The sequence below is a fragment of the Calonectris borealis genome, chromosome 18, assembly GCF_964195595.1.
Source record: "Calonectris borealis chromosome 18, bCalBor7.hap1.2, whole genome shotgun sequence".
NCBI lineage: Eukaryota > Metazoa > Chordata > Aves > Procellariiformes > Procellariidae > Calonectris > Calonectris borealis.
The window spans coordinates 12,572,428-12,595,751 of record NC_134329.1 but is presented as its reverse complement, the minus strand read 5'-3'; the positions used below and the strand labels follow the sequence as shown (position 1 = coordinate 12,595,751).

The window sequence follows — 23,324 nt, the reverse complement described above, 5'->3', positions numbered from 1 at the left end:
CGCCCCACCCACTAAAAAAGAAACAATGTGATGACTTCCAAAGATGGTATCTACCTGACACCTCTCTTCTTTCTCCCACCCTGCCAGGTCGCTAACCTGGGAACATAAGACATAAAGCAAACCATGCCAGAAAAACAGGAAAGACACGAAGATGTGTTTGAAAAATCAAAATTTCTAAGATGTTAGGTAGAAGAGGTATTTGGTCCTGGTTGTCTTCACGAGGAAGAATTTAAATAAGCCACTGATACATGTGACAAAAGATATTGCATATGAAGGAAAACAGTACAGCATTCCAAGCTGTCCCTATAATAAATTCAAAAGGAGAAAGTCTGCCCATTAACAGAACCAATTAATGCCTTACAAAACCCGTATTTTTGTTGAATGGATGTATATACATTTCTGAAACATATTACAGTGGTGTTTCCTTTGCCCTTTTAATACCACTCTGTTTACAGTACATTGAATAAACATCTCCCCCTGGAAATAAACCAAACCACATCTAATGTATTAAGTTAATTTATGACTTTAAATATGACTAGCTACAACTGACAAAATTCTGTGGAAATATGATGATAAGTCTGATAACTATCTTGTAAGAAGTTTTTTTTCAATCCCAAGTTTTGAAAAAATATGCTTTCACTGCAGAAACACAGTACTTCACGTAAGTCCTGATACTAGAATGTATTTGCCATTAAAGGACTTAATGCTTGCTTTCTTAAAAGAAATTAATATATATATTATATATATGTAAAAAAAATGTATCACTAATTAGTCTGATCAGCTTAATGCTAACCACAAAAGAATAAAATAAGCGAGTAGAAAGCTATAGGAGATGAGCCAAAACACACATTAGAAACCACACCTGATAACCAGAATTTGTCTCTGGTCCCTGAGAAAGATTTTTGAAGTGTAGCGCAGTCACATCTGCTCAGTGCTGACTGCAGCAAGTATCAGTGGCTACTCCTCTTACTGATACCGTGACCATGGGCAAAACCTAGTCCTCATTGATGATATTTGCCTCTATCGGTCTCAATGATCAAGCTTGTGAGAATGTGCAAGAACGAGCAGAGTGGCATTACACAGACTTTGTATTTTCTTCTGAAGATGGTGGTCCTGATGGGAAAGCCTTAGCCTGTGGAACTGCACAGGGCTTTATCGTTAGCTGTGAGACACAGCCAGAGGGCTGGTGACACCCCAGCTTCACACGGCCTGCCAGTGGCACAGCAGCAGCTAGGGATTGTTCTGGTTCCCAGATGACTTAAGGAGGATGCCAAGTGAAAGCAACTGACTTGCTTCCAAGCTAGAAAAGAGAGGGTGTGTGCTGATGTGTTAGGAACACACAAACATCTAAAAGAAGCTACAATCTCACCACTGCTGCGTAGGCTGTGGTTCACTTAGACTCTGAGCTCTAAAATAATGAAAGCAACCAGTAATGCTAGTGTACTACATGGCTGTAACAATGGGCACTCGGCCAAGATCCTATCCTTAAAAGAGATTAGAAGCATTACTCCAAATTTATCATCAGTTCTTTCCTAAATTGCCACTGTAGGTGCTGTTTAAAGGTAATGTTTTCTATCAACATTTTTGCTACATTTAAGGCCTTTCCTTATTAGCAAAATACCATAATGCTGCTGGAATATTTATTCACATAAACTTGTTTTGTGTTTGGGGAGATTTAATCCTACCCTTGATCCTACGCATCTGAACTAAATGCTGTGTGAAGAGCATATGCTCAACACTGCCTGATTCAATTCAGAATAGTGGCTAAAACGAACAGCTAAAACAACTTTGCATGCATATACCTGAAGAGCATGAAAGTTAGTATCTGAATATGCTTGAGGTTTCTTTAATTCAAAGGCCTCTCAGTACGCTCTAATCATGTCTTTCTACTGCTGCTGCAGTGGGTAAGAGTGTTTCTAGTGATTTATTGATTATTGCTGCAGGAGGCAACAGAGAAGGGTTTTGCCTTTTTTGTTTTTTTAAAACAGCACTGATTCTGGACAAGTCGTCAATCCATTTACTAAAGTGATAGTAATTCCTGTTTCGGGTATTTTCAAACATTAACAGAGTGAAAAAAATTAATCAGACCTACACTGGAGGTGACGTTAGTTCTACAAAACTTTCTTCTGAGTATTTTAATTTCCTGCCGTTTCTCCTCAACTGTGGACCAGATGATTGATGGTTTCGAAACAAAATGGTCGGATGCTGCCCCCTTGTGAGCCAGACCCTTGCTCCGGAGACAGCTGAACCATGACTGCCTAAAACTGTTTTCTGTCGCCAGCTCCTTCTCTCCAAGAAAAAGCGGCTGATTCTTTGGCCCAAACTGATTCGGCTGTGGTGGTGTTTATCACATACGGCTCACTACGTACAGCAGCAGGCAGGGTCACTACTGTGCTTCAGTAAAGGCCAAGACCTTGTTCCCTGTGCTACTGTTTTGATCAATCCCTACTCTGAGGCCTTTTACCTTAGGCTGCCAGAATACATTACAAGCATTAATAACTCTCACAACTCCCATCCGAAGCAGGTCAGCAGCATCGCCCTGGTTTAACCAACAGCTGGCATGGGGCACAGGGACAGAAAACACTGCCGAAGGCTGTGAAGCATCGGAAGGGCTCCAACAGGTTGTCCTGGGCAGGCAGCTGTACCACCACAGTTAAACCACGTCCTAAAGCTGTCTGTGCTGGTCTAGTTCACTGAGCTGTGTAGCACGGGCCCGCCCCGCCATTTCGGTTGAGGAAGCCCCCTCCTCTCGGACCCGAGCCCCTAGCGCCTGCTCTCCACGCTGACCATAGCTTAGCCACAGGAATCCGACACAACGTGACGTGTTGCCTGTAATACCTGTGGGAGGGAGAGGTATTCAAACCACCTTCTCAGAGGTTTTTAACTCCCAGTCTGCGCGCTGAGGAAGGGGCTGCGACAGCCCACCTCTCGCCGCGTCTGTTACAAAGGGATGTGCGGTTTCAGAGGGGATAAAACAGAGCTCTGAATATCGGTGAAGGTTCTGGGCAGCCGTCGTGTTCCTCTTCTTTCCCAAAACGCCTTCCCTGAACCCCTTTGCAGCAGGATCTCGGGGAGAAGCCAGTCAATCAAGTGGAGTTTTTTTTTCCCTTCCAATGCGTCCGATTCTAACGCAAACGCGCTTCGCTAACGCCAGAGTCTGTGCCCGCCTTCTAAAAAGGCCTCTCGCAGCGGCTCCAGAAGCCGGAGCTCCGGACGCAGGGCGACCGCCCTCTCCGGGAGGGAAGCGGCCGCCTCCCCTCAGGGCAGGCGTTGTGCTCGCACCCGCGACGCGGCGGCCTGCGCGGCGATCCTCGCGCCCCTCCACCCCACCGCCCGCACGGGGCTCCGCCGCCCTCACCGGCCCGGCGCCTCCGCCCTCCGCTCAGGCGCTGCCCGGCCACCTCGCAGGGGTCCTGGCTCGGCGCGGAGGCCCTTTGCCGTACAGCATGGCGGCGCTGTGGCGGAGGCGGCGTCTCCTGGGAGTGTCGGGGCTGTGCCGTACGGTACGAGCCCTCTCAGGTACGGGGTGCCCGCTGGGCTCAGGGCTGGCAGAGGCCGCACCTCCGCCTCTCTCCGAGGGAAGCGGGCTGCCCTCTCCTCCTGACGCCGAGAGCGCCCTTCCCACCCCCCGCGCCCGCGGGCGCCTTACCTAAGCGACCCTGTGGGGACCGGAGACCGCCGCCCCCAACCCGGAGGCGCCACTCTCCTCCCTCAGCGACCGGGGTGGCGGGCTGCCTCCATCCGTGACGGCTTTCGGAGCCACCCCCGTCCCGGTGCCTCTCTCGGAGCCCGTCCCTCGGCCCCTGAGTTGCTGAGGGAGTGCCCGGGCCGCAGGTGGCTGTGAAGTGGGCAAGGCCTCCTGCACCCCTGCGGTGCAGGGAGAGGTACCGGCTCAGCCCGAGAGGCAGCCAAACCTTTCCTCTAGGCTTAACCCCAACGACCGTGGGGTATTTCCAGTCTGACTGCCCACCCTGAACTCCCGAGAAAAGCCCCCCATCCTGTGGTGGCACAGCTGGTGTGCGGATGCTGCAGGCCTCGGCTGTCCTCCCCAAACCGCCGGCAGCTCTCTGAAAGCAGGGGTTGCCCTGATGCCCTTGCTAAGAAACGAGTTACTGCTCACCTGTGGGCTTCTGCCGCTTCAAAGCTGCTCTGGGCCGATCTGTGGAGAGGCTGGGGTGGCAGAAGGGGCCAGCTTCCCTCTAACCACCCCACCACACCCCTGGAAGGCCTACTTTGCAGCTGAAGCTTTGCGAGTCCGATAAGGTGACCCTGCTGAAAAATCTGTGTGTGGAACTTGCTGCTGTAATGCAGAGACAGAAGTCCTGTACTGGATCCCAGTTGCAACTGCTTAATCATGCAGAAAGAGCTTCTTGGGACATAGTGTGTAAAAATCTAATCTATTTCCTCACTTCTTTTGGATTGCTTTATCTTCTGTATTTCGTTCATGAAACCAGACTAGATAGTTTAACAATTTTTGTAGAATGCTTTGGGACATTGAAAAAACACAGTGCTCTAGTAAAGTAAAGAAAACCCAAATCAGCAATAATAAATTGTAAAAAATAGAGTACTCTTTGATATTTACCTTCTTGCATACCTCTTCCGTCTTCCTTGCCTGTTTCTTTTCCTTCTTTTTTCACATCCTCTTCACAGGAAAGAATGAGTATGATCTTCTGATAATTGGTGGAGGGTCTGGAGGCCTTGCTTGTGCAAAAGAAGGTTTGTATGTATAAATATCTAACAAAAGTTTTGTTCTAGCTTGAGTGGTGTTTATGGAAAATAAGAGAAGTGTTACTGATAATGCTAAAGCTTTTTAAGAAACTTTGCACATTAATCACAGTCCCTGCACATTAATCATTAACTCGGCTCCATATAGTTAATCTGCAAATTAATTCACACCCTCAGGTGAGGCAATCTTGTTTGGCTTTCCTATTAACTTTTTAAAAAATATTTCTTCTTTTGTCATGGGAAAATCTAATAAGCTTTTATTTCACTGTTATTGTAAAATACTCTCAGTGCCTCCATAGATACTGTAGTTTTTTAATTATACTGTTTCTTATTTATGTGTTAAAACAACAGTGTCTTCAGACTGTTTCCAAGAACTGTTTAACTGCTGTAGAGAACCTTGCCCCTTTGTAACTCAGTGTAACGTGCTCAACAACGCATCAGGTTCTTAAACATCTCATTTGGGGTCAAGTTGCCTTTTTAGGGTTGGTGGAAGCTGGAGGCTCTAGTCTGGGTTATTAAGTGCCTTCTGGAGAATCTGCTGACTACATAGGCAGCCTGGGTCCCCAGTCTGGCCTCTTGAGTTAGACAGTATAAACCACCAGCCGTCATCTCTTGTACTCTTAATCTGTACCTGTGCTACTAAAAATATTTAAGTTTGTGTGTTTCTCCCACCTCTAAATACCTTGTCTTGCTTTTTGTTTAAAGCTGCTCAGTTTGGAAAGAAAGTGGCCGTTTTGGATTATGTGGAACCTTCTCCACAAGGTATGGAAGAGAAATACTAGGGTAATATTTGGACATGTGTATAAAACGGTTGCCTATGTGAGCAGATTGCTCCAGGCAGCAAAGTGGCCAAAGCCCACTCTGTCCCAGTTCTACCTGCTTCCCCTGCACATTAAATTTGTTAGTGGTGTTCGATGCTACCATTTGTAGTAGACTTTTGACTTAAATATGTGAGAATATTGTCTCTGTCAAAATGTCATTTACAATTTCTAAAAATTATGAATTGCATCATGTTGAGGCTCTTCATGTACAATAAGTAAATAAGATAGTATTATGCGTACTATGTGTAGTAACTGGATCTTCAGAGCTCTGAGAAACATCTTGAGATGGTTTGAATTTTAGAAGAAAAAATATATAGAGATGGTTTTTATCAAAACAAATGAACATAAGCAGAGTTAGAAACTGATCTGTAGGAGACAGTAAATTGTGTGTTGTTTCAGAAATTTTTAACTAATTGCATGAGCAACCTAATTTAAGTAACCCAATTGCATGAAGTTACACTAACCTGATGAATTTACTTTTTCTTTCTTTCTTTTTTTTTTCTTCTCCCAAGGAACCAAATGGGGACTTGGTGGAACTTGTGTGAATGTTGGCTGCATTCCTAAAAAGCTTATGCATCAAGCAGCTCTTTTAGGGAGTGCCCTTAAAGATGCCCAACACTATGGCTGGAATATAGCCCAACCTGTTCATCATACCTGGTAAAGATTATTGCCCATATGCACTCATTTGTGTTGCAAATGCGTAACAACTTTTCCCAGTTGGTGTTTATTTAGGGACAGTTAGGGAAGTTAATTTTGCATGAAGCCTTTTAGACTGTTCCTTGTTTAAAACACAAAACTGTATTTACTGGTTTATCAGGGCATATATTATTTTGATTTGGACTTGATGATTTCCTTTTATAATAAAAAGTACTGTAGAACATTCCTAATTTCTAGCAATTGCTTGTATCTTTGAGTTGCATAATCTGAATTTGTAATGTGATGACTTCATGTTCAGTTTCTTGTTTTGCGATAGGTCTGTGATGGCACAAGCTGTTCAGAATTATGTGAAATCCTTGAACTGGGGACACAGAGTGCAACTACAAGACAAGTAAATAAGACTTTGAAGTTCATCTTTCTTCCCGTAGTCAAGGAGCTGCTCTTCTCCTTGTAGAATTGCTGAATTGACTTTGGAGTTTCTCATTTGAGCTAGTATTTTGAGTTTGTAAGTCCTTTCTGCTCAGGGCCTTATGTGCCCATGCCAATGTAAGTGATTTCCCCCCCCCCCCCTTCCTTTTCTTTTCTGGGAAATAGTGTTTGAAAATGACCATACGTGAAAGCTTTCTAACGGTGTAGTGATCAGGAATGCTCTCATTAATCTGGAGAGATTTTGCATTAATATGAAGTAGTTAGGGTTTCTCAAGAAAATTTCAAGCTTGTCCACCAAAATTTGTATGCCATACGAGCCCACAGATAACACTGTACTAGAGCAGCTAATTTTTTTGCTTTCAGTGAAGAAATGGTTCCAAGTTTTTCAGCATGCAGTTCCTTTTATAGAGAAATTATATTAATAGATAATTTAACAGGTACTAGTCTTGTGACTCCTGTTGAGTCATTTTTGTATGCTCTCAAATGAGTGTAGTATTAGTAATGTTATAGATAGTGATAGTAATGCTATGGCTCGTGGAAAATGTATCATTTGAAGAGATCAATAACCTGATCCCAAAGCATGTTACAAGGTACTCTGCTGTACCTATATAGGTATACCTATATAGCTATAGAGGAGTTAACTGTGACACAAGAATTAAGTGACTTAAATTATGTGACAGAGCTGCAAACAATCCTATGAAATGAGATACTTTCTTCCTTTTGCATTTCTATGTCTGTTTGCTATCCTTTTTAGCACTTCAGGTACAGAAAAAGTAGCTGATCATATTTCATTCTTATTCTTCATTAAGTGTGCATTTGTGTTGCTGTTTCCTTCCAAACAGGAAGGTGAAATATTTCAACATGAAAGGGAGTTTTTCTGATCCACATACAATCCGTGGTTTAACAAAAGCAGGTAAAGAGGTGAGCTGCTGTGCTGATTTCTGCAGTATCATTCACTTCAAACATTTCAGGTCTTCATGTGTTGGTTGTCAGGTCAACTGGGAGCTAGCCTGTATTTTTGCAAATTGCTTTAGGTATTCAGTATTGTTTTGGTGAGGGAGATTTGCATTTTCCACCTAGGGAAGATGTTGATGAACTTGATTGTTGCCTACTGAGTCCCTAGCCCCTAACCTGTTAGTCAGATGCCATTACTTTTTCTTTGCAGATGGATAATGCTGAGATTTTTTTGTTGTTGTTTTTGGTCAGAGTCATACTGCTTTGATAGATGCTTACAGAGATGTAAAGAGGACCAACATCTCCTTATTGCTCCGGGCGTTAGATCAGTCTGAGATGTTTTCCTCCTTCAGATGAATTGCAAGGGTGCTTAGCTTTCTAATGCAAAATTGTGTGTGGGAGGCAATTATACTGAATGCACAGCTTCAAGCAACTGGGTCACGTAATAGAATGGTGGCCATTTCTGCATATTTAACAAGAGACTGAACGTGCATTTTTAACACCTTTTTGAGGATAATTATATAATGTTACTGGTTAATATCAGCTTGAGAGAGCAAAAGTTTTTGGGGATAGATGCCTAGCATTTTCTAAAAACATGCCACTTTTGAGATAGCTTAACTCCAGGCCTTAGAGACAGAATTCATTTGCTGTGATCTGTGTGTGTTTTGTCCTAAGCAAAAATGGATTTTAAAAAGCTGCCATTTGTGCACAACTGTTGCTTCCAAGTAGTCATCAGAATCTTGTCCAGTATAGGAACAATTGTAAGCTTAGTATTAAAATAAAAACTGATAGAGAATGTGTAGGAGAAACTCCTGCATGTATTAGTTTATTTTATCTCCATCCTTTTTTTAATGCATTGATGATTATTATGTCATATAAATAGCAGATCGTAGTGCCAGCTTTCTCATTTATCACTCATTTGTACATAGATAAAATCTAAAGACAGATAAAAGGATTTCAAATGCTTGATTTTGATTTTGTATTTTTGTTTGTAGACTGTTGTTACTGCAGAAAATATTGTCATTGCTACTGGAGGCAGACCAAAATATCCTACGCACGTAAGTTACACTTGCCATCTGACAACTCCAATGGCTTTACTAGTTTTGTTGCAGGATATAATGAATGTTTGGAGGATAAACAATGTAAATATAAAGTAACACATAAAAGATCTTTGTACTTGTGTCGTGTGAAAAATTATCTTTTATATAAAGCACAGGCTTTTCAGAAAAACATTTCCATACAAAGCAATTTGCATCAATTTAGTATGTTGATGTTGCTTAAAGCTGTAGGATACTTCAGGTTGGAAGAGATCTCTAGAGGTCATCCTGCTCAAGGAGATTGGGGTCAGCTATTGAGTCAGCTGTGAGGTCAGATCATGTTGCTCAGGGCTTTTTGCAGTCAGGTTTTGAAAATCTCCAAAGGTAGAGTCTGGATAACATATCTGGGCAACCCCAGATATATTCCCCTTGGTCTAATGGCTATACTTCACCTAATACAGCTCAAGTTGCTGTTAGCTTTCTTTGCTGACACGACTTGCATTGTAGATTCAAGATCTTACCTGTGTGTTCATAGATTGCAGGTGCACTGGAGTATGGAATTACAAGTGATGATCTATTCTGGTTAAAAGAATCTCCTGGAAAAACGTAAGTTACCTCACCATGGCTTTACCAGATGCTGGCATTTGTACTTTTTCTTTATGGCAAGGTGAAAAATGTTCAAAATTGCCCTTTATATACCAATTTTTCTGTCCTTCTGTTTTCCTTCTGAGAATTTGTTTTGCTATGCGTCAATATCACACTACCAACTTTCATTAATAACTAACAGATTTTCCCCCTTTATGAAATTCCCTTCTAAAATAAAATTAAATATGAATTTTCACCATCTTAGGTTAAGGTGACGTGTTTGCTGTAGCAATTACACATAGAAGTCACAAGAGGGCAGCATAAACTTAAACAAAGGCTGTATTGTCCCTATTCTTTGCTACGGGTATATGTGAAATTGCTTTTCAATTAGGACAGAAACTCCAGCGTAATTTTGTGTTCTGTTAAGTGGTGGCAGTTCTGATAACAAAAGAAAATATGATGAGGCCATTGGGTTACTTTTGCCTTTTCTTATGCTTTGGGAACTATTGTTTAACTGAAATACTAAAAAGTTGTTTTTAATGGAAATACTAAAATGCCTAAAATAGCCTTTTTTTTTTACAGCACATATAGCACAGTAAGATTCTGAGTCAATGCTGCACTACAGAACAATTTCCTGATGCAAATAATTGTGATTTGCAATGCACATCTGCTAGCATGAAAGTCAAATAATACTATTTTTTTCTTTTCTCTATTGAGCAATTCTAGAAAAAGCAAAGTATATATAAGAAGAAGAAACTTGAAACTATAATACTTGTGTTTTGAAAAAAAACAGAGCTGCCATTCATGGCTGTGACTTTCTAACATAAAATACGCTATGTTAAGCTAAACATCAAATAGATAAATAAGGCTCCGTGGTACACTTTAAAAAGAAAAGTAAATTTGCTGTTGTTTGTAATATATCAGTCACCTCTTGAATTTTGAGAGCATGATTTATGCGAAGGAATTGTTTTCTAAAAAAAAAACCAAAACACCAAAACCCCCCACAAAAACTAAACATAAGATTTATCCCTGTAAGATTTTTCTGTGGAAATGTGGCTTTTGTCCAGTTGCTGCTAATGCAAGTTGTAACAGTGTAATGTGGGAGTCTAATGTTTATATGTTGCATTCCTGAGATTTAGTCAAAATAAGCCTGCAGGGGCTACAGTAGCATTTCTGTGCTTTATCAGGCTGTGTCCTAGCAAATGAAGGAGGGAGTTGTTAAAGGTTTGTTTCTGTCGGATTTGTTTCTATTATAAATATTCCCAAGGTTCAGTTTAACACCTTTTGTTTTTAGTCTGAGCTGCGTTGTACTTATTCTTTCTTTCCTCCCTCTCCAAATGTACATATCTCAGCTACAAATTACATGCCTGGGGGTTATAGAACTGTCAGTCCTGCAGTTGTTCATATTAAAAAAAAAAAAAAAAAAAAAAGCAAACCGTTAACCAACTTAAAAGTCCCTTAGATATACAAACATGTGAAGAAATTCTCGCTACTGAGTTTGAAGGGTTTTGGCAGAGCGAATTAGAAAAGATGCCTTGAAATATGTTCAAAATGAGTGAGAGATTGAGCAGGTGTGAAGGTTAGGTTCTGCTTTCTTACCTTTTCTATTAGACACTGACAATGCCCAGGAACCCTCTACTTTGTAGAAGAAATTGTGGATAATGTGCTGCTGATACTATGAATTAGTGCCAGCTGGCATCTATTTTTCATCTAATGAAAAAGAAGAGCAAACATATGCCCAAATTACAGATATTCTCATTCTGTTCCTTGTGAATCTCCAGTAAATATTTCTTTATGGGCAGCATATGGCTTTTTGCAGGACTTCCTGGGAGCTGCATGCTAAAAGAGGGGCTGATCATCCATTCACAGATGAATCAGATGCCCTAATGCTGGAAAAAATTATTTCCCACTGTGTTAAATTGTTTGTCAAACATAAAACCCAGACTGGCAGATTTTAATCTCTTTACCTCAACCTGTTCTCTGTACACCTTCGGAAGTTGTGTTTTTATTATAGGATAGATAGATGGTATCTAGGGTCTTCTGTGAGAAAACATGTGTTGTACTGACTCTGCAATCTCTGGAGCTCACCGAGCAGCAGCCCCTGTGTCTGCACTTTTTGGAAGTTTAAAAGTATCTCTGTTTGGTTTAGGGTAAGGTATAGGCCACAAGCTAGTGTTTCACCTCCTGTTTTGGTCTGCTCTCTTAGCATAGGATAGACTGTATGAAGAGCGTTCCAAGTATTGGACTTGTTTTTGTCTTGTAATATGGTGGAAGAATAACTTTCCTAGAGATATGTGGCTAGTCAGTGGCAGGGCCAAAAAGAGAAGCCAAATTTGCTGTCTGCAGAGCTCCATCGTGCCTCTAACATTTGTTTTTAGTTGCCATACATGTTCACATGTAAAATATTTTAATTTTCTAAGGTTCTTGATGTCCTTCTATGAAACATGTTTCTCTCTTTGTAACCGTGTATGCCGGTAGTTTTCCTGGTAACAGGGTGGAGGGAGGATCATTGCTTTGTAAATTTTAGTTAGAATTGATGAATGATACGTCCTTACAAAGAGACTGCAATGCGTGCAGCACTTTGTGTTAGCCTTCAGTTCGTGTGTGGTTTTTTCCATGGATTTAAGGGTTTATATTTATTTTTTGAAGTACCATACTAGTGTATACTACTTCGGCCAGGAATCAAGCAAAATGTAGAATACAAAACAGCGTGGGATGCGTAGGCCATGAGTTGATATTTCAAATGTGTTCCTTTCTGTGATCTGACTACTTTGAATTTTTACCTGTTTGGAGCATGTTTTGTCAAAATAGTTTTGCTTTGCTGCTTAGAGTTTTTGAATTAATGGAGGCACAGCTGCTGAGGGAAAAGGTCTTTACTTAACGGATTATTTCCATGCAACTGTTCTCTCTGCTGGCATTGTCATTTGTGTTGCTAAAACTTATCTTCCTCAAAACAGTCAAACAAGGTTGGATATCGGTAAAAGAATATGGTAAGGTCCTGTGACTTATAATGCTTATGCTTCCTTGCTTATCCTCCTAACTTTAAATAACCTATTTAAACTCTGTGATTATGTGAGTTTGTATTTTGAGTTTTTAAAGTAAATTTCTAGCTTTCCAAAATGCAATTAGCAAACTACTTCTTCCATACCAAAAATCCAAAGTTACTTTTTTAACTTTTGAATATGACAGTATGAGAGAGATCTGCTTTAAAAAAATGCCCAAAAGAAACAGAAAAAATGTGCTAAATATTCAGGTGGATTCTCAGTGTTGTGGTTTTGTGTCTTGTTTTTTGATGAAAAGTTCTTTACAAAGCATGGGGATGAAAGTTCTTTATAAAGCATGTATTTCCGTAGATGAAAATCATAGTCAGATAGAGCCTAACATTCTACACTGTTCTCATAGTAACTAGAAATTTTGATCCCTAATGACGCTTTTTTTCCCTAATTCAAAAACTTAAAAAAGACTTTGTTGTAAGTGGAAATATTATGTGGAATGCATCTCCAAACTGTGAGATTTTAACAAGTCTGCGTAACGCATGAACAGCAAAGGAATGTGAGTGCAGCCTGTCCAGCAGCTGAGTATCAGTGACTGGCTGGCTGGACCCACTTTTGCCTCCGGACAGAGACTGAGCATTCTGCCTCTTGTGTACCCAGCAGACGTAGGGGACTGAGGATATGGTCAGAAGAGAGAGGACTGCTGCAGTGTATAGGGCATCTGGGGACAGGCATGGAAACTGCTGTGCTGGAGAGCTGATACACCTCATAAATTAAAAGCGTTGATGGACAACTTCAGTGATATTCTTGGTTGAAAGGATGTGAAATATGGGGAGAGATGGGAGCTGGAGTTTTATTTAAGATCTAAAATGGATGTGTTTGGTAAATACTAGTCTAGGTAAATGTAAATCTATTAAACGGATTTTCTATAACTGTATACAAACTTAAAGACAGGAGGGGCAAATATTTGGCATTTGGATAAATAAGATGATGAAAAAGCAGATAGTTATAAAACAAAATGAAATTTAGCAATGAATAAAATCTTATACTGGGAACTGTAATCTACTTGATAGGAAGATGATGAATTTCAAATGGGCTTAACTTCTGATTGTGTTAAGTTTACTTAAAAATAATTAAAGATATATATTTAGTAATTAAGATAGAAATTTTGAGATGTACTTGAGTTCCCAAAAGACTGCTGCATGTCTGTATGTTTATGTGTTACCTGCTGTCTCGGAAGCAATGGTGCTGAGAGGCCCTGTAAAGATGAGGCATCAGTAGCAATACGCACTGGGGGAAAAACCTGTCAGTGTCCACTCCAGATGTTTCCAACGGAGGTACATCATAGAACACAATAGAAATATTTGTGATACCTCTTAACCTTGCTAGTTTCTCTGAGTTTTTCATGGCTTTCTTCACTTTGTCTTTCAGAATATGTTTTTAAATGTCTCTTTACAATATAAAAACAATTCCTTATGTCTTATAAGCCTGTTCTTTTTTTATTCTGTTAATAAAATAAGCCCACATGTTATAGCGTTGTCTTTGTTGGAGTTGACAAGCCACACTCTTTCCTCCTATCTAACAACATCAGACCCACTCCTCAAACCTGTAATTTTGTAGCTATACATATTTCAGAAAATAATTTTTTGGTTGTGCAGAAATATGCACAAGCTCATTCCACTGCTTTATTCTTCTTTTCTTTTTATGTAACAGGTTGGTTGTTGGAGCCAGCTGTATCCTTTGAAAAAGCTGCGATGATTTATGATTATAAGCAGCAAAGCTGTCTTTCCTATGAAAGCTCAATTTTCAGAATTCGTTTGCTCATGCTCTGTAATTGAATTGGTAATAGAATAGTAATAGTTTTCTATGCAGTAGCATCATGGGAATTAAGGTCAGCTGAGGATAAATTCTCAGGATCTTAAAAACAAAAATCTATGAGGAAAATATTAAAAGGCTTTGGAGTTTTATTCTATGCAAAAAAAAAGCAAGCTAAAGATGTTGTCTGTGTGAGGAGAACTTGATATCTCTAGGTAAAAAGCCCACTTGTAACTACCCTTTTATATTGCATTTATAGGAAATTATTGTTTATATTTCCTTAACTGATGCTTCACCAGATGTTTCACTTGAGTGTGCTGGTTTTCTAACAGGCATTGGATTGGACACTACAGTCATGATGAGAAGTATCCCACTTCGTGGGTTTGATCAGGTGAGTACAGAATATCTTACATCTCCTTATATATCAAATATATTAAAAAGTATATTTAATTATGTTTGTCTCCTAAAGAAAATGTGTCGTTGGCTTCTCCAGACATTTCCTAGTACATGCTTTCTGAAGAGAAACTAAATAAATATTAGCTCTTGTTTTCCTATCATATCGCTCGATACTGTACTCAGAAAAGTAAATCTTTTTTTTCCTCTTGCTTAATTGAAAACAAGATTGAAAAGGTTGGGGGGCAGGGGAGGGATTTATGCCACTGCTAAAAACTTTGGACAATCTCTTTAAAATAATCCTGAATTTCTAGGAGTTACAGATAATGATTTTTAAAATAAATTATTGGACTTAACGTGAAGTAGTTCAATGAGGAGCTTATTATGATGAATATAAATATATCACTAAGCTGAAAGTTTGTAATTACATAGGAATTGGAAATCTTGACCTTACCACTTTCAAAACAGTGGCCGTTATAACTAGGTAAAAAAAAATATAGTGATTTCAGTGGAACTATCAACCCTAAGCTGGAGAAAATTAAAAGCAAAAACTTTCAGGCAGGGAAATGTAAAGAGAAGAATCTGTGTTTCAAAATTGGGGAAGATTTTGGAGAGTTTTATTTAAAAGTATAAGTGGTCATGATTGTGCTGACAAAACAGAAAACAGTTTTGGCCAAAAACCTGTTCCTGTGTAAAGACAATAAAAGCAATTAGAAATAACAACGAGAAAAGACAACAACAACAACGAAAAAAGGTTTAAAATAGGATTTGTGTAAAAAGTATAACTGCTTAAAGAAGCAATAGAAGGTAGTATAGCAGGTTTAGGTTAAAGACAAGTTACTGGATCTTGTAAAGGTGTTACTTGGATGTGAATTTGTAGCCTCTGTTCTACAGGTTAGATGATCTCTTTGATGGGCTGATAGTCTTTTTGGTCCCTAGATCTGTAGGCAGAGTATGTTAAAGGTGATTGTGAATCTTCTGTCCCTGCAAGATTTGATGCTAACACTACTTTGAAGGAAAGGTTTCTGTAGCGTTCTTAAAGCAGTGAGAGAGTTCTGGGTTTTCACTCACATGTGCAGTGAACTTTTTCTTTGACATTTCCAACAAATTTTTTCTCAGGCAAATAACTTTGGAAAATGTCAGCCTTAAGAATGAAGACTGTTGTGTTAATCACTTGAAAATAGTGTTTTCAGAATGGGAATGAATGCATGTTAACTTAATTATTCCTAGTATCATGAATTGGGATTTTTTTTAATGCTTAATTGCAATAGTGCAAAACATTTACAGGCCAAAGTTGATGAAAGAGTGGTAGAACTATGGACTTGTTTATAAGAACTTCTTTGCATACACAGTGTGTAGGAAAATTATTTTCATGTCTAACAGCACAGTTTCTGAGGAGGGAGTATTGCTGTTAGAAGCAGCAGTGACAAGTACCACTGCAGGTAGTGACAGCTGCTGGTTGCATGCCAGCCACTCCCACTTTGAAGTGGCTTTCTTAAAACTAGTGGTATGTGTACCAGAGTTTGCAAAACATTGTATAAGAATGTGTCTTGGGATTTGCACTCATCATTGAAGAAATCTACACCTGTAACAGCATGAGATCTGAGCAAGAGTGTGTGTGTGGCACTTCATAAAACACTTACAGTAGGGCTTTTGCTGAGAACTTGATCCTTTGTAGGCAGGAAGAGCACAATGGACATTTCAAAGTTAAGAAGGTATTAATAGAGATAAAATAATTATGTTCACTCTGTAGCCACACTGAGTCTGATGGAAATTGGTTAGTGAGCTATCCTGTTTCTGAAGAGATATAACCCTGCTGTTGCCTTCATATTAGTTAATATCAGCTTCGAAAATAAAGTTTTGTAAGCCAAGACCTTGCATGTAGTTGTTCTGTGTAAGTGGTTTTGTGATAATATCCTTTAAGTAATAAATACATTCTTTGACAAAGTGCAACCAGAATTACCGCAGTCAAGAGCAATGACATCTTTGGATAAACCTGTCAATGCGACACTTCACTACTTGACTGTGGTGTGGCATTGTTTCAAACAGGCTCTTAGGACAAAAGCATTATTTCCTTTTTGTAGTAGAACTTTCCAGGAAACCTTAGTGACTCATAGTCATTGCAGACAAATGACAGGTGTCATGGCAAAGGGAAATATTTTTCTTCCTTAGCTTTGTGAAAGTATTTAATTCTCATCATGCTGCCAGAAAATGGTAATTATGGTAATGTTAAATTGAATATGCTCTAGATGCTATTTTTGTATAAGCATCAAATGATTTAAAAGCAACCACTTTATTCATATACTATTTTACTTTTTTGAAAATAATTTGAATGTTCAGATGTAGATGCCTCTTGGAATGGAGTTGCAGGTCATAGTGGCTCAATAAATTATCGTGTTGACAATGCATAGTAACTAAGTGATAAAGAATGTTTGAAATGCACAGTGTATTTACTGAATTTTCATGGAGACAGCTGAAGGAGGGTTTTACATTAAAAAGGCCATACATCTAAGAATAAACAATTTTTTTCGCCTACTCAACAGCAAATGGCATCTTTAGTAACTGAGCACATGGAATCTTACGGCACAAAATTTTTAAAGAGGTGTTTCCCAACCAAAGTTGAAAAATTGGAGAGCAACAGATTGCAAGTCACCTGGAAAAATACTGACCTGGGCACAGAAGAAACCGATTCCTTTGACACAGTGATGTGGGCAGTAGGTAAACTTGATTATCTTAACATTTATTTGCAATGCTTTCCATTCTGAAAATGAAGTCCCCTTGTCATGTTGTAAGGGGCCAAATAGCCGCCTCCTTTTTTTTTTTTTTTTTTTTAATATTAAATATTTAGTAACCTAAGTATTGATAGTTTTTAAATTCTGACTTGTTCACTTACAGTCTAAAAACACATGAAAGTTACAGTGAATGGAAGAAATCCATGGTAACTGCTTTTGCATGAGCTGCAATAAATGGGAGACCATTTAGTCTTCCTCACATTTACTAGAGGATGAGGGCATGAATTCCAGCAATCTCTGTGGTGCAGGTAGTGTTCTCCAAGTCCTTACTCTTGACTTATTCATAAAGCTATTCACTACAAGTTCCTATTTATCCTGTTCAAGAGGCTACCATTTTTTCTATGAATTTTTCTAAACTGTGCTCTTAAGTTTGTTACTGCAGCCATCATCCAATTTGGAGAAAGAGAAGTAATTGTCCCTAAAAATCCAGGCTTATTACAGGGAACCTTGGAACTTCAGACCTTTTGAAATCTGTTGAGGAACTTTCACATATCTCAGACCCCTCGGAACTGACGTATGATGCCTAAGTCAGAGTAAATCAGTTTAAAAGAATTTTGTGACAAATGGCTATGAGCATAATCACCAGAAATGGGAATTAAATCTGTTTTTTGCCTCCTTTGAGTCAAATGCTACTTTTTGTAAGGATTAACACACTAATTGATGTATGGTACAAGGCTCCAGCCCCCAGGAATGAAAATACTCTTTCTGCATTGCCTCCCCAAGCTGCTCATTTGTTGCTGTTAATGAGTTGGCCCTCAGTTGCTATATTGGTTCAGGAGGACTGCATGCCCACCAGAATAGGAGACCTCTTGTCTTCTGTGTTTATAAAGCTTTGTGAATATCTGGAATTGTAGATAAATAATGGATGGCTAAAGGTAGTAGTGATATTTCGCAAGCAGATGATATCTGGCAAACAAAGTAAATACGCTTAAACTTACTGCCCAAGAAATATGTTTTGACGCAGAGGAACGGTCGGTTTTACTAGCAGCTTTAGCAATTCCTTTAACTACTTCATTTTTATGCTATTCTTTTTATCTGACACTACTGTTTTAGGGTAGTGGGGAAACGTTATTCTTTCATTTGTTGATAACAGATAAAGTTAAATTCTTGTGGTCATAGAATAGATCCATTACAGGAAACAGGAACAGATCATTTACAGCATTTTGTATTTTGCCCAGTGGACTAAATCTGTTGTTCTGTTGTTCCTTTCCCCTGGTTAAGTCAGCTTTATACCTTCCTAATACCCCAGAGAGCAGGTTGTGTGTTGTGACAAACTTTTTCTTTCGCTTACTGTGATTACTGTTCTCTTAGAAGTGCAATGGGCTTCTATAAATTGTGGAAACAGCCTATAATAATGGATTATGCTCACCAGAACCAGTCAAAGACACTAGTGCTTGCCAAGAGCAAAAAAGGTTATGCTATCTGGAGATGTGACAATCCTGAAAACTGTAGAGTAATATTCATGAGGTGAGATGAAAATGTTTCCAAAAAGCAAGTTTCTGAATGCTGTATTTGATTTTTCTCAAGCTTTCTGTTAAAAGTACACTGAGGTGGAGTCACACCTGTGAAATGTCAAGTCAATTTGTTTACTTTTGTCAAAGATAGAAAAAAGAGCTATTAAATTGAAATAATGAGAAAAAAAATCTTGGTTTAGTGTGAGTTGTAACGGAATAAGGTTGCATGATATGATATTGCAGCTCAGTTGTAATGTGACTGCACTCACTATTTTGATACAAAGGAACTGCATGTATTATAATTTTTGTCATAGATTTGAGTTACAATCCATGTTTAGAAACTGCAAAATGAACAGTTTGAGGGTTTGGGTTTTTTGTGTTGACTTTTTTTTTCCCCCCTTCAGTGTTCAAATTGGCACTCCACCCTTAAGGATTAAACACATTAACAGTTAAAGCTGGTTAATTGATGTGCAGTCGGTATGATTCATTGTTTTGCTCTGTATCAACACACCCACACCAGGTGTCTCAGATAATAGGCTGGGAAACTTGGTAGTGTTGAGGATTTCCTGTCTGCAGATGTGCCAGTTACAATACTGATTGAAGAAAGTCAGCTTGTAGAGTTAGTTGAAAAGCAGCTGCTATTGTTAACTAATTGCAGCCTGAATTATAGTAGATATTTCCTTCATTTTTGTAAGCGCATAATGAAATTTTAGTTGGATTTTATGAATAATGTTAAAAATACTTACTGGCAGTGGGACACAGTTTGAGTTTGGTAAGCTACAGTATTATCTCTTAAGGTAGGCCCTTTGTAAAAAAATTACTTTGTTTTTCTATGAAGAGTTTTGTTTATCTTTTGGAATGTGTAATTTTCTGCTTGTATGGATAAGCCAATAAAAGCAGGCACAATGCTCTCTTTGCTTTTCTAGCAGCGTTTTTTAACCAGTCAAAATATTTGAGGCAAAAAAAAAAATCTCCTTTTGATACCCTTTAATGTAATTTAAAGGTTTCAATCCAAAGCTTTTGTAGGTAACTGTTATGGACCTGTGTTACCTTGCTGAGTGACTATACTGTTATATTCCAGATCAGTGAAACAGCTCTTTCTTGACCTTTTTTTGATTCTGCCTGTCTAATCCTATAATGTCCTTCTTTTACTAGTGCTCTGTTTTCTGCTTTTGTGAGAATTCTCCTGAAATGACAAGCTTTTGAGATTTTTTTTTCATTCAATATGAAACCAATAAACTTTTAATCTTATATAGTATTCTCCCTGCGCTTACGGACACAAAAAAAATTTGTATGTTAGGTGCCTAATACACCTGAGCTACAAAGCAATGGTAAGTGCGTGCATGTACAGATTGAACATAGGGCCTTCATCCAAAGAAAAGGGTAGAGACTGACACCTTTATAAACAGATGCAACTGCTGAGCTGCAGGACAAAGTTGTGGGAGATCAAGCTTTGTAGAGTGGTTTTGCTTCAGCTATTGGAGGACTGAAACCTGTGGATTGAATGCTGCAGTTGCAATGCAACTAATATGTAAAAGGAATTGGCGAGTAGTGTTTTCATTTGAATTTGCAATAGATGGCAAAAGATCACTGCTGTAACTGGAATTTGATTATTCACAAAGTCCTTAGAAAAAATACTGAGTTATCACATATCTAATAGGGTCTTACTGTGTAGAGGAGCAACGCTGAATTGATTAAACTAAGCAGGTGTTTGCAAAATATCCCAGAATTAGTTTGACAGAGAAAGTGAGGTAGTGTGCTAGTAAATTGTTAACAGAAAGAGCAACGACCAGCAGCAGATTTTAAGTTTAGCTTTACAAAAAGGGTTTTCTCCCTGATGAGAGCAGTGGAACAACCACTCTCAAGTTCCTTTGCATTCATAAGCTTAGAGGAAAGCCACTGTGTCTTTGAAATAATATCATCTTTGCTATGAAAAGGAATTATAACTTTAGTTCAATATAAAGCTGAACAGGTATCAGGTGTTGCATATCATGTACTATCAAGCATATTGTCCTTTTTGTCAGACTGGATGCTTGGCAGATTTATTTTGTAGTGCAGTAAAGTAAGAGCCTCGCTGTTCAATATCAAGAAAGGGTAAGGTACATAACATTTTTTTTTTTAATAGTAGTTTGTTCAAGTCTTACAACCAAATCAGTTTGGATTAATCAAGAAAACAGAAATTTTGTTTGGAGATTTTCTTTGAAAAGTCCCATTTGGTAAAATATTGCTGTGATGTCCTGTGAGCATATTTCTGCCGGCCCCTATAGAAAAGGGGATGGGCTTTAGATTCATCTTTGCAAATAAAATCTTGCCATCCCATTTTTAACCTTTGAACGATTCAGTGAAAAATAATGCACCTTGGCTGATCTCAGGCAACTGTTAGCGCTAATGTGATGTGGTTTGCTGAGGCTCTGGTTCTTTGTTCTGAACGTTCCATGTCTCTTTCTCATTAATTTTAATTCATTACTGTCTTGGTAAGATGTGGTTTCTGCAGTCCTAATGAAAATTGTCATTCCCATTACGTCAGCCAGTGCTTTTAGGTTTTTTCCCAATATCTAGTTTTAATGACATTCAGTCAGACTTTATTCAACAGGGCTATTTTTAATGTGCTAGTAACTTCTTTGCATTGAAAGAGGCCTGGATGGTACTTCTTCTTTCTTTTGTTTAACCCACCCATAAAATTTGAGTGTAAGTCTTATTTTATGCTACTTATTTTACCAACTTGTAACTACAAAAATCACTTCTTCATGTTGAGGAAAAGTTAGATGCTAGGCTATGCCTCTAATCTGTGTGTGAGAGAACGTTTTGGATTCAGAACTATAAGGTGCTATTTGAGTTGATAGGTGATGGCTAGCCTTTACCTGAATGGTGGTATAAATAAACACAAAAATGGTGGAAAATGCTGCAAAGTAATTTCATGAAACCAGTATAATTACTATGACATTTTCTACAGAACACAGGTTCTAGACTTATGGGTGAACAGGAGATTGAAGCCAATGGCCTCACTTGGGAATGGTGGTTGGGTACTGGTTTTTGAGACTGCAGAGCCATCCTTTAAGGGTGTACAAAACCTTTGGTTAAAGCAAACTTAGTGTGGGAGAATTAATGTAAAGGTGAACTGTAGCTTTCTTAGAAAATGTTTCCAGCCCAGTTTACCGTGTATAGGACCTTGAGAACAAAACAAATAGAATTGTTAGAAGCCTGTCCCATGCAGTAACATTTTCATTTGGTTGCATGTCACTTGCAGTTGCTTTTTGTTGTTGTTGTTGTTTGGGTAGGACCAAAGCAACAAGTCTCCAGACACAAGTAACTTCAGATATACAGTGGATGGTGATAGCCAGGTGTTTACTGATTGCACCATGGCTGCCACAAGCTTCCTGCTGAGATGTCTCCTCTGTGTAATAAGTATTACTAGTCAATGCTACAAGAGACAGTACAGCTTAGCAGGCTTGGCAAAGAACCAGTTACTGCCCTAGCACTGACTAAGGGTAAGATTTTTTTCAAATTGTGGCAGGCATGCTAAAAGTTTATCAGTAATGAATGAAATGTTCAAAAGCATCCTTGTAAAATTGGTGCATGCTGCTATCAATGTGGTAAGGGTTCTGAACTTTTTTTTACCTTAGTTAATCTTACTGTAGTCAATATTTTCTTTTAATCTGAACATTAGTTGCACTGAATTGGTCTTTATTAGTCATTATCAGCTGGCTATGTTTTAGTGAACACCTTGTGGGTTTTGAGGAGGGATTTGAAGGAGTAAAGGGTAGTGGTCTTGAAACTAATTTGGGGAGTATGTCAGGCACCCAGAACAAGATGACAGAAAGTACCAAGACTGGGAACACAGATGAGATTTTGATTAAGGTCAACCTGAGGTTGGATTGGGTAAAGTTATGAAGTGATGTGTCAAAATGCCAAAGTATAGGGAAGAAGTGGAGAAGACTATGGGGCTTAAGTTTTATGCCAGAAGCACCACCCTGTCACCCTGCAGTATCCTCACAGTGGCCATCTGCAGTATTGTGCCTGATATTAAAATGCTTGGTTGGCTCTAGTTTGAATTTTTCAAATGCTGGGAGGCAAACAGACATTCTAGCTTCCGTGATTAAGAAACTGGAGAAGACCCATTATAAAATTCTGCTGTCAGCTGCACCTTTATCACCCTGGGAAATCTTACTGTATGCAAGAGTATGCTATCGCTCGTTTACTGCTGCTGCTTACTTGACTATGCCTATTCCTGTGGTTTCTTCTCAGTTTAGCTGCTTCAGTCTCCACTGTTGAAGGTCCTGCACCTAAAGGTCACAGCAGCCTGATATTGCCTTCACCTTACTCTGTGTGCAAGTGTGATTACCAGAGCCCCTCAGCAGATGATGGGACAGAAGTGCCACATCACCATATAACCAGCCTAGCACGTATCCAAGCTGGGTGCTTTAACCAGTCTCTTGTCACTCTCAGTAGCTAAGCTGGCTGGCAGCTCCCTTAGGAAGCCATGTTTTTAAATTTTACAAAAACAGATCAAAAAGCTGTTTTTTCTTTTAAAGTTAAAAGCGAATGGGGGCAGGCCCTGAAAGCAGGGATCTGTGTGGTTTTCACAGCTGTGTGGTTATTGTATGGGTCTATAAAGATGAGATTATGATGTGGTATTAAAAGTGCAGGAGGCAGGTAACCTTTTTAAGGG

At 39.1% G+C, this 23,324-nt stretch overlaps 2 protein-coding genes across 7 annotated transcripts in view; one reads left to right on the top strand and one right to left on the bottom strand.

The window, feature by feature from the left end:
- COMT (catechol-O-methyltransferase) overlaps positions 1–4,020 on the bottom strand; it is a 32,263-nt gene extending 28,243 nt beyond the window's left edge. The window contains exon 1 of the mRNA XM_075168038.1: positions 3,650–4,020. The gene's annotated coding sequence lies outside the window, so the exon portion shown is untranslated. The remainder of the gene's footprint in view (positions 1–3,649) is intronic.
- The window catches only part of TXNRD2 (thioredoxin reductase 2), a 37,322-nt gene continuing 17,186 nt past the window's right edge, over positions 3,189–23,324 (top strand). For 4 of the 6 annotated variants that reach the window (XR_012676499.1, XM_075168021.1, XM_075168020.1 and 1 more), the window contains exons 1-11: positions 3,189–3,519; positions 4,651–4,716; positions 5,431–5,487; positions 6,059–6,203; positions 6,520–6,594; positions 7,475–7,553; positions 8,582–8,644; positions 9,159–9,229; positions 13,915–13,934; positions 14,316–14,407; positions 16,953–17,127. Coding sequence is in view for 4 of the 6 variants with exons in the window: in XM_075168021.1 (XP_075024122.1) it covers positions 3,447–3,519; positions 4,651–4,716; positions 5,431–5,487; positions 6,059–6,203; positions 6,520–6,594; positions 7,475–7,553; positions 8,582–8,644; positions 9,159–9,229; positions 13,915–13,934; positions 14,316–14,407; positions 16,953–17,127 (916 nt within the window). In the remaining 2 variants the exon portion in view is untranslated. Of the gene's footprint in view, positions 3,520–4,236; positions 4,259–4,650; positions 4,717–5,430; positions 5,488–6,058; positions 6,204–6,519; positions 6,595–7,474; positions 7,554–8,581; positions 8,645–9,158; positions 9,230–13,914; positions 13,935–14,315; positions 14,408–16,952; positions 17,128–23,324 lie in introns of those variants that run through there. The other 2 variants (XR_012676500.1, XM_075168024.1) reach the window with 2 other exon arrangements.